The sequence below is a fragment of the Hemiscyllium ocellatum genome, chromosome 1 (assembly GCF_020745735.1).
Source record: "Hemiscyllium ocellatum isolate sHemOce1 chromosome 1, sHemOce1.pat.X.cur, whole genome shotgun sequence".
NCBI classification, from domain to species: domain Eukaryota; kingdom Metazoa; phylum Chordata; class Chondrichthyes; order Orectolobiformes; family Hemiscylliidae; genus Hemiscyllium; species Hemiscyllium ocellatum.
In genome coordinates this window covers 28927958-28939553 of record NC_083401.1, presented here as the reverse complement: position 1 = coordinate 28939553, position 11596 = coordinate 28927958, and the positions used below count along the sequence as shown (strand labels likewise).

The window sequence follows — 11596 nt, the reverse complement described above, 5'->3', positions numbered from 1 at the left end:
AATGGGAAAAGCTGAGGAAAAAAATGGAAAAAAACCCACCAAAAAATCCAAAACATTCACTATTTATCTGTGATTCATGCTTATCTGGAATGGAATGAGTTGGGTTAAGATGAGTTTAAATTCTCCTATAAATGCTGGTGGTCTTTTTGTGAGGACATTTTTCTTTATTTCTTTTATGTTGTGAAGTATTAATATGTATTAATCAAAATGGTGGCTTCACTTGTTTTAAGATCACCAAGTTTTGGAAACACGCCTTGAATCGTTACAAGGACCACAGTGCTCCTGTAACATTACAGACTGACTCATCTCCATCACCTCAGCTTTCTGTTGATTGGGGACAGTGGGGGTTCGGGGGGGGGGGAATGCAGTTTAAATGTCCAATGTAAGATATAAATACTCAAACGGGACACAATTCAAGCAGTAAAAGCCATAAGCAGTTTTGTCTTTCATAGCCTGTCCTGTTAGAAGTCACTTGAAGAGTCCATTAACAGCATGGCAATTTTCAATGCCTTTTTTTTTAAATAACTACATTCATTCACAGGATGATGGCATTGCTGGCTAGGTCAACATTTATTCCCCATCCGTAAGGGCAAGAAAGAGTCAACTGTATTGGTGTGCATCTGGAGCCATATGTTGGTCAGACCAGGTGACGATGTCAGATTTCCTAAAGGACATTAGTGAACCAGATGGGCTTTTCCAACCATCAGCAATCAATTCATGGTCATCATTCGACACTTAACTCCAGATTTTTACTGAGTTGAAATTCTACCATCGGCCATGGGGGGAATTCAAAACTGGGTCCCCAGAGCATTAACTGGGTCTCTGGGTTGACAGCTGAAAATGTGTTGCTGGTTAAAGCACAGCAGGTTAGGCAGCATCCAACGAACAGGAAATTCGACGTTTCGGGCCAGAACCCTTCATCAGGCTCTGGCCCGAAACGTCGAATTTCCTATTCCTTGGATGCTGCCTAACCTGCGGTGCTTTAACCAGCAACACATTTTCAGCTCTGATCTCCAGCATCTGCAGACCTCACTTTTTACTCTCTGGGTTGACAGTCAACACCACTAGGCTGCTGCCTCCCCACCAATGAAACACTGCTGACTAGTTTTGCCAATGTACCTCAGCCACTGGGCCTCTTTGGAACCCAAAGATCTTATCACAATCCCACGAATTTCTTTCATATTAGCCCTCTACGGTTACATCAGGGTGCAAGAGGTTTCAGGCAGAAATGCAAAGGTGAACTTTCTGGATGAAGTAACCCTGGTTGTTGGGGTGATTGACTTTGATAAAACAGAGAACTGTGAATGCTGGAGATCTGAAACAGAAACAGAAATTGCTGGGCAGACTGGACAGGTCTGGCAGCATCCGTGGGGAGAAAGCAGTGTTTCCAGTCTGATGACTTCATCAGAAGTTTACTTTGATGCTGTTACTGCACAGATCCTTTACTTAGGCACCAGTCCTATTTTCATGGAACTACAGCTATGTGAGAGCAGCTCACACTGCATTCAACACCAGTTGCCTCTGTATCCTCTCTGCAGTGTTGAATAATCTACATACGTCTGGACTGCTCTGTGTGGAGCTTAGCCACTATTGGCATATGCCACAATGATAGGTGGGGGGGCGGGTAATGAGGAAGCAGGGAAGCCACCAAAGGACTTGGACAAGCTAGGAGAGTGGGCAAAGAAATAGCAGATGGAATACAATGTGGCAAAGTATGAGGTTATTCTTGCTGGGAAGAATAGAAGCACAGACTATTTTCTCAATGGTGAAAGGCTGCTGAAATCTGAAGCACAAAGGGAGTTAGAAGTCTTAGTTCAGATGGAGGTTCAGTTGATAGTCCAAAAGGTAAATGCAATGTTATCATTCATGAGGGCTGCAATACAACAGCAGAGATGTACCACTGAGGCTGTATAAGACTCTGGTCAGGTTACGTTTGGAATATCGTGAGCAGTTTTGGGCCCTGTATGTTCTGGATGTTCAAGGATGTTCTGCATTGGAGGGAGGTGTCCAGAGGAGTTTTACAAGAATGATCCCAGGGACGTGGGGCTTGTGAAATGAGGAGCGGTTTAGGACTCTGACTCAATGGAGTTTAGAAAGATGAGGGAGATCTTATTGAAACTTAACAGAACAAGTGGACGTCAAGAAGGTGAATCCACTAGTAGGAGAGACTATCAGCCTTGGGCACTGCCTCAGAGTGAAAGGACAACCCTTTAGAACTGTGACCAGGAAAAATGTCTTCAGCCAGAGGGTGGTGTATCTGTGGAACTCATTGCCACAGAAGGCTGTGGAGATAAAAGTCGAGGAATATATTTAATAGATATAGATAGGTCCTTGATTAGTAAGGAGATCAAGCATTACGAGGAGAAGGCAGGAGAATGGGTTTGTGAAACATATTAAACATAGTTAAATGGTGGCTCAGACATAATGGGCCAAATGGTCTAATTGTGCTCTATAACTTATGATCTTGTGGTATGACTAGCCCTTGCTCTGTGGATAGTTCAAATCTCAAGTTTCTTTAATATGCCCTTGCTAAAATTTAGCATCAGACCTGACAAGTTTTTAACTGTATTTTGATATTTTTTAAATGCCAATCTTCTTCCACCCATTTCAGTTTTTCATTAAATTTCATACAAGTGGGAACTGTTGGAGAAATGTTACCACATTTGGTGTATCTAGTCTCTGAGAATTTTTGGTTGGCATTAATAACGAGTTTAAGGTATACACACTGAATAAAATAGACTCAATACAGAAAGCCAAGCCATCCTCTGGTCAGTTTGTTTGGGTAAGTTTAGGGTTCTGCTTCTGAATGTCAACTTGGTTCTTGGATTGGAGAGTACTCTTCCCTAAGATTACTCACCTTAACATTGTAAACTCTTACCTCAAACACAATGTACTTGGAGAGAGGCATAAGGCTGAGGTAAGACTGGAGAAACCTTTTAGGGTTTTCAGGTCTTAAAAAGAGATGTCCCAGATGTGACTCTGCATTATCCTGGGATCTTTTTCCACTGTAATGCTGTGATTTGTAGAGCTCCGGGCAAATGTCTGCCCTTGATTTTGTTCAAACAGAAACAAAACAGAAGAGGTACATCCAAAAGCTTACTCGAAAGCACTTTGCAAAGTAGAATTAGGGAGTTTCAAATTAGTAAACCGCAATTTGGTGGCACATGCTGATATCTCCATCCAAACCATAGGCAACAGATGAAACAGCCTTGCAGAACAACGTAGTTCAGGCTAATTTAATCAGATTCCCTGCAGTGTGGAAACAGACCCTTCGGCCCAACAAGTCCACATCGACCCTCCTAAGAGTAACCCATCCAGAACCATTTCCCCTGACTAATGCACCTATCACTATGGGCAATTTTGCATGGCCATCCACCTAACCTGCACATCTTTTGGACTGTGGGAGGAAACCAGAGCAAACCCGTGCAGCCACATGGAGAATATACAAACTCCACACAGTCACCCGAGGCCAGATTCAAACTTGGGTCCCTGGCACTGTGAGGCAGCAGTATTAGCCACTGAGCCACTATGCCACCCTGGGATAATTTAAGAAGAACTGGAGTATGTAATGGGGTCATTCTGGATGATCTAAAGTGGCTTAAATGTTCTTCTCTGCAAAGACCTTGTGATTTATGTAATGGAGTGGGAGTAAGGGGCTGGGGGAGTATCCCTCTACTCTCTCACTCTACCCCTCTCAGACAGAGATCACCTGAAAAATGATGGAATGAGGATTGTGGGCAAACGCCTGCTCAGTGATGCGGTTGCCCCTGGGGGTCAGCTCAATTCATGACAGTTAATGTGGGAGAAGGTTATGAAACTGGAAAGGGGGCAAAAAACATATACAAGGACATTAGTGATACTGGAGGATTTGAGTTATAAGGAGAGGTGGACAGTCCGAGAGATTTTCCCCTGGAGCATAGGAGGTTGAGGGGTGACCTTGACGAGGTTTATAAAATCATGAGGGATATACATAAGGTGAATTGCTGAGGTCTTTTCCCCATTGTAAGGGAATTCAAAATGAGAGGCATAGGTTTGAGGTGAGAGGGGAAAGATTTAAAAGGGACCTAAGGGACAACATTTTCACACAGTCATGTGCATATGAAACAAGCTGCCAGAGAAAGTGATAGAGGCTGGTACAATTACAGAATTTAAGACATTTGGACAGGAATATGGATAGGAACGTTTTAGAGAATTATGGGCCAATGCAGGAAAATGAGACTAGTTCAATTTGGGAAACCGATTCAATTTGGACCGAAGGATCTGTTTCCATGTTGTATGACTCTATAACCCTCCTGGCAGCAGTTGGAAAAAAGTGACAGAGCCTTTTGTTTCTGTTGTAAATCTCACATACGGAACCACATGAAACAGGAGCAACAGGTAAGTCAGTTCTGGAGGGAAAGCAATGGAAGGTTGAATAAAACAAGTACAGATGAAGATTTTAACAGCTTGACCTGCCTTGGGAGAGTGAACCAGCTGATGTGGACTGCGATTAAGAGCAGGTGCTATCAAAATGAAGCAACATACTGTGCTGTTACCAGGCACACTCTCTTCTCTGTCTTACTCAATGCATCCCAGTTTCAACATAGAAGGCAATGTGTACATGACCATTTTTGAACATGTCAATACTTGTGAATGATCCTGAGGTCATGAGCACTAAACAATCACAAAGGACTGACCAGAAGAAGCAGGAAGGTGCAGCAAAGAGACCACGTTGTCTCGCCTGATGAATACAAGGCTGCCCTTCAGGGCCTAACACTGAGTATCTTTGTAAAATAACAATATAAACAAAAAAAAATGTAACACAAGCAAGCTTGGTGGCTTTTGAAAAAAAAAGAATGTTGTAAGTATATTAATAGGTCAACGGTAAATATTTACACTATCTGTAGTGAAGGAACATACCTCCCTAACTCTCAAAGTAAACTCTGGGAGATGTGGCTGCTATGTTAGAGGTATGGTGCCAAAGACAGCCTGCACCATGAGCTCTATGCGGATGGGACTGGAAGCACAACAGAGGCAGGGGTCAGAAGTGAGGGCTGTTATAGTTCCACAATAGATTCCTATTAGTTGAACTAAGTTCCTATTAGTTCCTATTAGATGAGATTCCAGTAACATGAGAACAGAGGGTTTGGGCTGATTAAACCTCATGTCCACGGAAGCTCAAATCTTCCCAAAGCTCGCTCAGGAAATATTATTCAACTGGAACAGAATTGCATTTCTCAAAACCAAAACTAAAACAAAAAAAGGTTAACAATGTTGATGACTTTTTCATGATTATACCAACATATACAATTCAATGGTGCAATCTGTCTGGCATGCAAAATTTGGCATGTTAAGGTGGAAAATTCATGTTGGTAAGATTTGCTCTAAGCTTTCTTTTCAAAAAACTGTCAGGGTCTGGGCACTTTGTGGTAAATTTGTGATGTTTGCATGAATTAATCTACTAACAGCTTTGAGACATAAAATAGGATTAGAAGTATTTTTGTTACAATCAAGCTAACCAGTTTTCTCCATTTACCCAGGATTCCTTTGTAACTTGTACAGTTATGACACTGTTGTGTCCAAGACTATTTGAGAAGACACTCTACCACGTCATGGGGAGTGATTAATATAGGCAAACATATATTGTTGTCTCCATATTGATGAGTGCACTCAATTAATTCCCACAGAAATATCCAGAAAAAGGTTTTGAAAAATTTGACCTGAGCAAAGCTTCTATTTTTGTAAAGATGAATTACCATCATTTTAGGTTGAGTTGATGACCCTCCATTGGCAATGGCACCTTTGATCAGAACTAAATCTTCACATTAAGCAGTGGATTAATTCAAGTCTTTTAGACGGACAAGATTTGATCAAATGATTCCAAAATTAAAATCAATCTCTTTGTGTGATGAAGCGTTGAGATACCTTTGTTAAATTGCAAAAGTGAAGAAAACGTACTTAATTTATATTTGTTTGCACAATGAATATTATTGCTCAGAAACTGGCAGTCTTCAATTTGTCACGACACTGTTAATGCAAAATACTGTGTTCCTTGTGCTATAATTGAGAAGTCATATATACTTGTAGAATTGTAACCTGATAATGGGTTGCAAGTGGTGCGTTTGTCGTCTTTGGAAGTATTTGCTCAGATGCTGATTTGAGATGAAAGCTACGCCCCACTATAGGGCACTTCTAGTTACAGCTTTCATTAACATTGTTCACCATTCCTTCATTTCAAGCGGTTTTGATACTTGTACCAAAATAATTCCTTACTTCCTTGTCCTCGTCCACCATACATCAATCCCCATCTAAGACAGCAGCAGGTTTCTAGGCCTTTCTTAGGAGATGGTTCTGCTCTACTTTCCTCTTCCGAATAGGCTTGGCTGTGATTGGGAATTTGTTTGATGGGAAGTCATATGATTAAGCTTGGTTTTCCAGACTTGTAATGGCCCATCAACATGTTAAGTGCTTTGTATTATTGTGCTTTTTTAAAAAAATATAATTCTCAGGTTGTATCTCTTCGACTCCTTGCCTTAGAAATTGAGGCAGTGTAGGACTCATCGCAGACTGACAAACCCAACAATTGGCCATCTTGAGAAGCTCGCGGTTGTGGCACCAGTCAGGAGGGGATTTCATTTCAGTAGCTCACTGCAGAACAAACTCCCAACTCCTCAGCAAACAACAATCGACAACCAATGACTTTAGCAAAGGAAGACAGCATGGGGGAATAATTCCAATTGAATAGGCCTTTGTTCAACTCTTCTCATGAATTTCCCTTCAGGATTCCTTCACCTTCTGGGGAGCAGGTAGCAGGATTACATAGAGAAACCATGTCATCAGCATCCTGGGCCAAGATCAGAGAAGTGAATGCCATAACGAGTAGCAAGTCTATTGAGAACCAATGAAGGCAGGTCACAAATGGCTGAATAATGAATACCACTCTCCATGGGTTTGACAGCATGGATGTTCTAGTTCTTTGGTATCTCAGTGACGTAATCAGTTTTTAACAGATACTGTCGGTGGGTTATTTATCTTCAGAAGGCATCAGGACATAAAGGGAATCCAAACATGGTGAACTTTCGCAGCATTATATGGATTGGTTAAATATGGATCTAGAACATGTTGTTAAACTCTCTGCCGATATATCTGAAACTCAGCTGCCTCAGCAGCCAGGATTGAACCTGCCTCATTCCCTCAGACAGAAGGCTCAGTTTCACAGTCGGTAATGGACCTGCTAACTCAGCTGATAGAGGAGCCTATCTTCTGGGAGAAGAAAAATACCTTACACAAATTATTCAAGGATTCAATCTCTGTCACACCTTGCCTTGATGAGTGTAAGTTGGAATGGTCGGGATATCCAGTCCTGATTTTTGGCTTCATGAATCATAGATGGTAATTTTGGAAATGATATAAAGTTGTCTTTCTATCTGACTCTGTAGGTTTTGTGTCTAGCAAGTTAGGTTAATATCACACCCTCCCATCATCACAATGTCTCACAAAAGGAGGTACTGAGAGAGAGAGAGAGAGAGAGAGAGAGAGAGAGAGGAGAGAGAAAGGGAGAGAGAAAGGGAGGAGAGAAAGAGAGAGAAAGGGAAAGAGAAAGGGAGGAGAGAGAGAAAGAGAGGAGAGAGAGAGAGAGAGAGAGGGAGGGAGAGAGAGAGAGAGAGAGAGAGAGAGAGAGAGAGAGTGAAAAAGACAACCCTCCTGCTTCATTGTGTCTCACTATCAGCAATTAGAACTGGACATTTCTAACTGACTAAAAGGTCCAGTTTGTTCAAAAAGAACTTATAGTTCGGTCTCATTAAAATCACACAGTGAACCATCCTGCCTAGCTAAAAGAAAAAGAGTCTACAATTGAAGGGAAGAAAACAGAGGTCCCAACAAAAAGGAGTAAGAGGAAGGGAGTGAGACTAATTGGATAACATTGTCAAAGTGCTAGAATGGGTATGACGGGCTGCAAAGCCTCCACTGTGCTTTAAAATTCGATGATTTCTTTATCCCACGACAGACAGTTGTAAAAGTTCAGCTCACTAGTTACAGTAACTCAGAAACAATAAGGAAAAAGGCCTTTTAACAAAGTGTCATGTAGCCTGATAAAGAGGGAAAGCGTAAAGCCATCACAATGTTCTGTTATAAAGAACTGGGCATTCTGAGATCTGGGGGAGGTTAAACAAAAATATGGGGAACAAAAATGGCAGCGTTTTCACTTCAAATGCGATATACTTTTCACTGACATTCTCAAAAAAAGCATTTCGGATAAAGGTCATGTGTAACTCAAATAAGATAAAAACAAATCAATTGTAGGTTCCTAACAGCCCGCACCAGCAACATTCTGAATCTCAGAACAAAGCTCCAGCATTTAATCTTTCTTTCAGAATCACCTCTTTATGTTGCTCATTATTGGGAGACCAGGACAAGGTTGCAATAACTTTGAGGAAATTGGTCTTTAAATGAATGATGTTATACTGTCATATAGCATGGAAACAAACCCTTCGGTCCAACTAATCCATGCCAACAATGCTGCCAAACTAATCTTGTCCCACCTGCCTGCTTTTGACCCATATCCTTCCAAACCTTTTTTATTCATGAACTTATCCAAATGTCTTTTTAATGTTATACTATACCTGCATCTACAATGTCTCCGGCAGTTCATTCTGCACACGAACTGTGTGTTAAAAAGTTGCCCCTCGTGATCTTTTTAAATCTTCCTCTTCTCACCTTAAAAATATGCCCCAGAGTTTTGAACTCCCCAACCCTAGGGAAAAGACCCTTGCTATTCACTTTATCTCTGCCCCTGATGATTTTATAAATCTCAAGAAGGTCACTCCTCAACCTCCTATGTGGCAGCTAAAAAAAATGTCCCAGCCTTTCCAGTCTATCTTTATATATCAAAACCCACTATTCCTGACAACATCCTTGTAAATCTTTTCAGACCCCTCTCCCTTTTAATAATATTCTTCCTCTCGCAGGGCAACCAGGAATGGACACAGTACTTCAGAAGAGGCCTCACCAACATCCTATACAAACTCAACATGACATTTTAATTCCTGTATTCAAAAGTCTGAGCAATGAAGGCAAACATGCTAAATGCCTTCTTAACCATCCTGTCTACCAATGACACCAATTTTAAAGAATTAGGAAAAGGTCCACAAGGCTTTCATTAGCTGTGCTGGTACACATCCCAGTGCTACCTGTCTTACTAACACAGATGAGAGGTTCAATGCTAATCCTAGTCTGATTTCAGTTCAGATAGTTTTCGGTTTTCCAAGCAGCTCTCCTTGCTCTCTAGCCATTCCCAAACCCACCTCCACCTTTCCTTTCTCAACCTTCACATTTTTCTCACCTTTCTTACCCAAATTCCTTATTCGTTGTTTTCTTTAAAAGCATTATTATTTTTTAACATTATATTACTTCTTTGCAAAGGATCTCACTATTGACCACACTTACACTATTGACCATATGCTGATGTATTCGACAGCTGAGATCTGCTGTCTACTCAAACTCTGAGTGGGGTCTCTAATTAACACTATAATGTTCTCTCCACCTGCCGGAGGAGCCTGACTGAATGAACTCCTGACACATCTCAGCTCCTGACCAACCACAGAAAGCGTTCACAAAGGCTCAAAGTGTTTGAAAACTCTTACAAAATGTTCTTAATAATGCTTTACATTAAAAAAGGAAAATAAAATCATCTATTAACTAAGGGGATTGTCCCAAAGAGCTCCACTCATTCAGCCATATGTGTAGTGTCTTGAACAGAGTTTGACCACTTTTCCAACCCCTCCCCCAAAAAGAAAGTGCCTCATCATCGCTGGTTCGATGATTTAATGCCAAGAGGAACAAAGGGCGGTGAACGATAACTCGAGCATTATCATTCACAGACCTAATCTAAAATAGGAGTGAGAGCTTCAACACTTCTGTTTTGGCAATTTTGAAACTTGGGTTTAAGCATGAAATCATTGCGAAGTCCTGCCTCCTGGTTGGCTGCTTTGCATAGTGTCATGTAATGCTCAAAGCTTCCACTTTGAAAAGGCCGAAGTCCATTCCCTTTGTTTGCTTATCCATTAAAATGTTGACACGCCCCTTTTTGCCACCCGAGTGCTCAATCTGAAGGAACTTTAAGAAAACCCTATGCTGTACACACCTCCAGTCTCTTTTTTTTTGTACCTGTGACAGTTGGAAAAGGGGAGGAGAATGAGTCATTGTAAAGTGCTCCTTCGTGTATAACTCAAGTCAGATTGGCTGCTATGTTGTACTGACAGGTCCAGCAGCACCTCCTGGTGGAACCAGCGACAAAAAAAAAAGTGCTTTGGTGTTCGAGACTCTCCAGTCCCCTTGCGGTGTGTCACGGTGCGCCATTAACCACACACTCAGGTATGGGTCCGCAGGATTGCCACCTTGTGACTCGGTTCCATTACACACACGGAAAAAATGAAACGACAAATGAACAAAAGTAATGATGATACAAAAAAGAAAATCCTTTCTCTTGAGTTGAAATGCGAGCTGTGTGTGCTACACGAGGTTGTCCGTCCCACTCATAGCTCCTGACTCTTGGTTATTTTGGAGGACAGGTGTATTACAGAGTGGACAAACCTTCCTTACTTCGAGCCACTTGATCAGACACCTATGAAAGAGAGAAACAGAAAAGAAAATACACTTATTTCTCAATACACTAGGATCTGTATTTTTGGGGTAACTTATACTCATGAAAACAAAAGAGATATCAGCCATTGACAGTACAACATCTTACATTCCATTTTACACAATTAGATATTCAGGAAAGTCCCTTCTCCCTCTGTCCCACCAAACTCATATAGCAGTAATAGGGCAGCACGCTGGCTCAGTGGTTATCACAACTACCTCACAACACGAGGGACCCAGGTTCGATTCTGCCTTTGGGTGGCTGTCTGTGTGGAGTTTGCATGCTCTCCCTGAGTATGTATGGGTTTCCTCCCACAGTCCAAAATGTGCAGGTTAGGTGGCTGGGCTAGCCATGGGAAATGCAGGAGAAAGTGAGGACTGGTGATCAGAGTCGAGAGTTTGATGCTGGAAAAGCACAGCAGGTCAGGCAGCATCTAGGGAGCAGGAGAATCAATGGGCATAAGCCCTTCATCAGATAGGGATAGGATAGGGGAGTGGATCTTGGTGGGATGCTCTTCAGAGGATCAGTGCAGACTTGATGGGTCAAATTACCTGCTTCTGCACTGTACAGATTCTATGACTTTACTGTTAAATTTAGACTAATTTTATAACAATATAAAAGTAAAAGTAGGAGCAAACCTTTAGCCTTTAAGCCTTCTCTGCCAATTCAACAATATCAGAGCTGTCAGCTTTCCCTTCCAGCAATATTCCCCAATTCTCCGAGTATCCAAATCCCCACTGATATTTGGCTATCCTCAATGACTGGCTACCCAGGGCTCTGTGGGTACAGAATTCTAAGTGAAGAAATCTATCCGCATTTCAGCCCTGAAAGGCTGATGCCTTATTCCAAGACTGTGACATTAACCAGGCCACTTATTAATGCCCAGAAAGGAAGAGGTCAATGTCTCAGCTTCTAGAAGCATTACTTTCTTGGAATCATTGAATTTTAAGGCAATAATGCCCAATAGGGATGTAG

The 11596-nt window shown here is 41.7% G+C and overlaps 1 protein-coding gene across 2 annotated transcripts in view; it reads right to left on the bottom strand.

The window, feature by feature from the left end:
• Positions 1 to 5971: 5971 nt before the first annotated feature.
• Positions 5972 to 11596, bottom strand: part of rnf24 (ring finger protein 24) — a 153582-nt gene continuing 147957 nt past the window's right edge. For both annotated transcript variants that reach the window (XM_060841426.1, XM_060841335.1), the window contains exon 6: positions 5972 to 10603. In XM_060841426.1, coding sequence (XP_060697409.1) covers positions 10492 to 10603 — 112 coding nt within the window. In that variant the 3' untranslated portion in view covers positions 5972 to 10491. The remainder of the gene's footprint in view (positions 10604 to 11596) is intronic.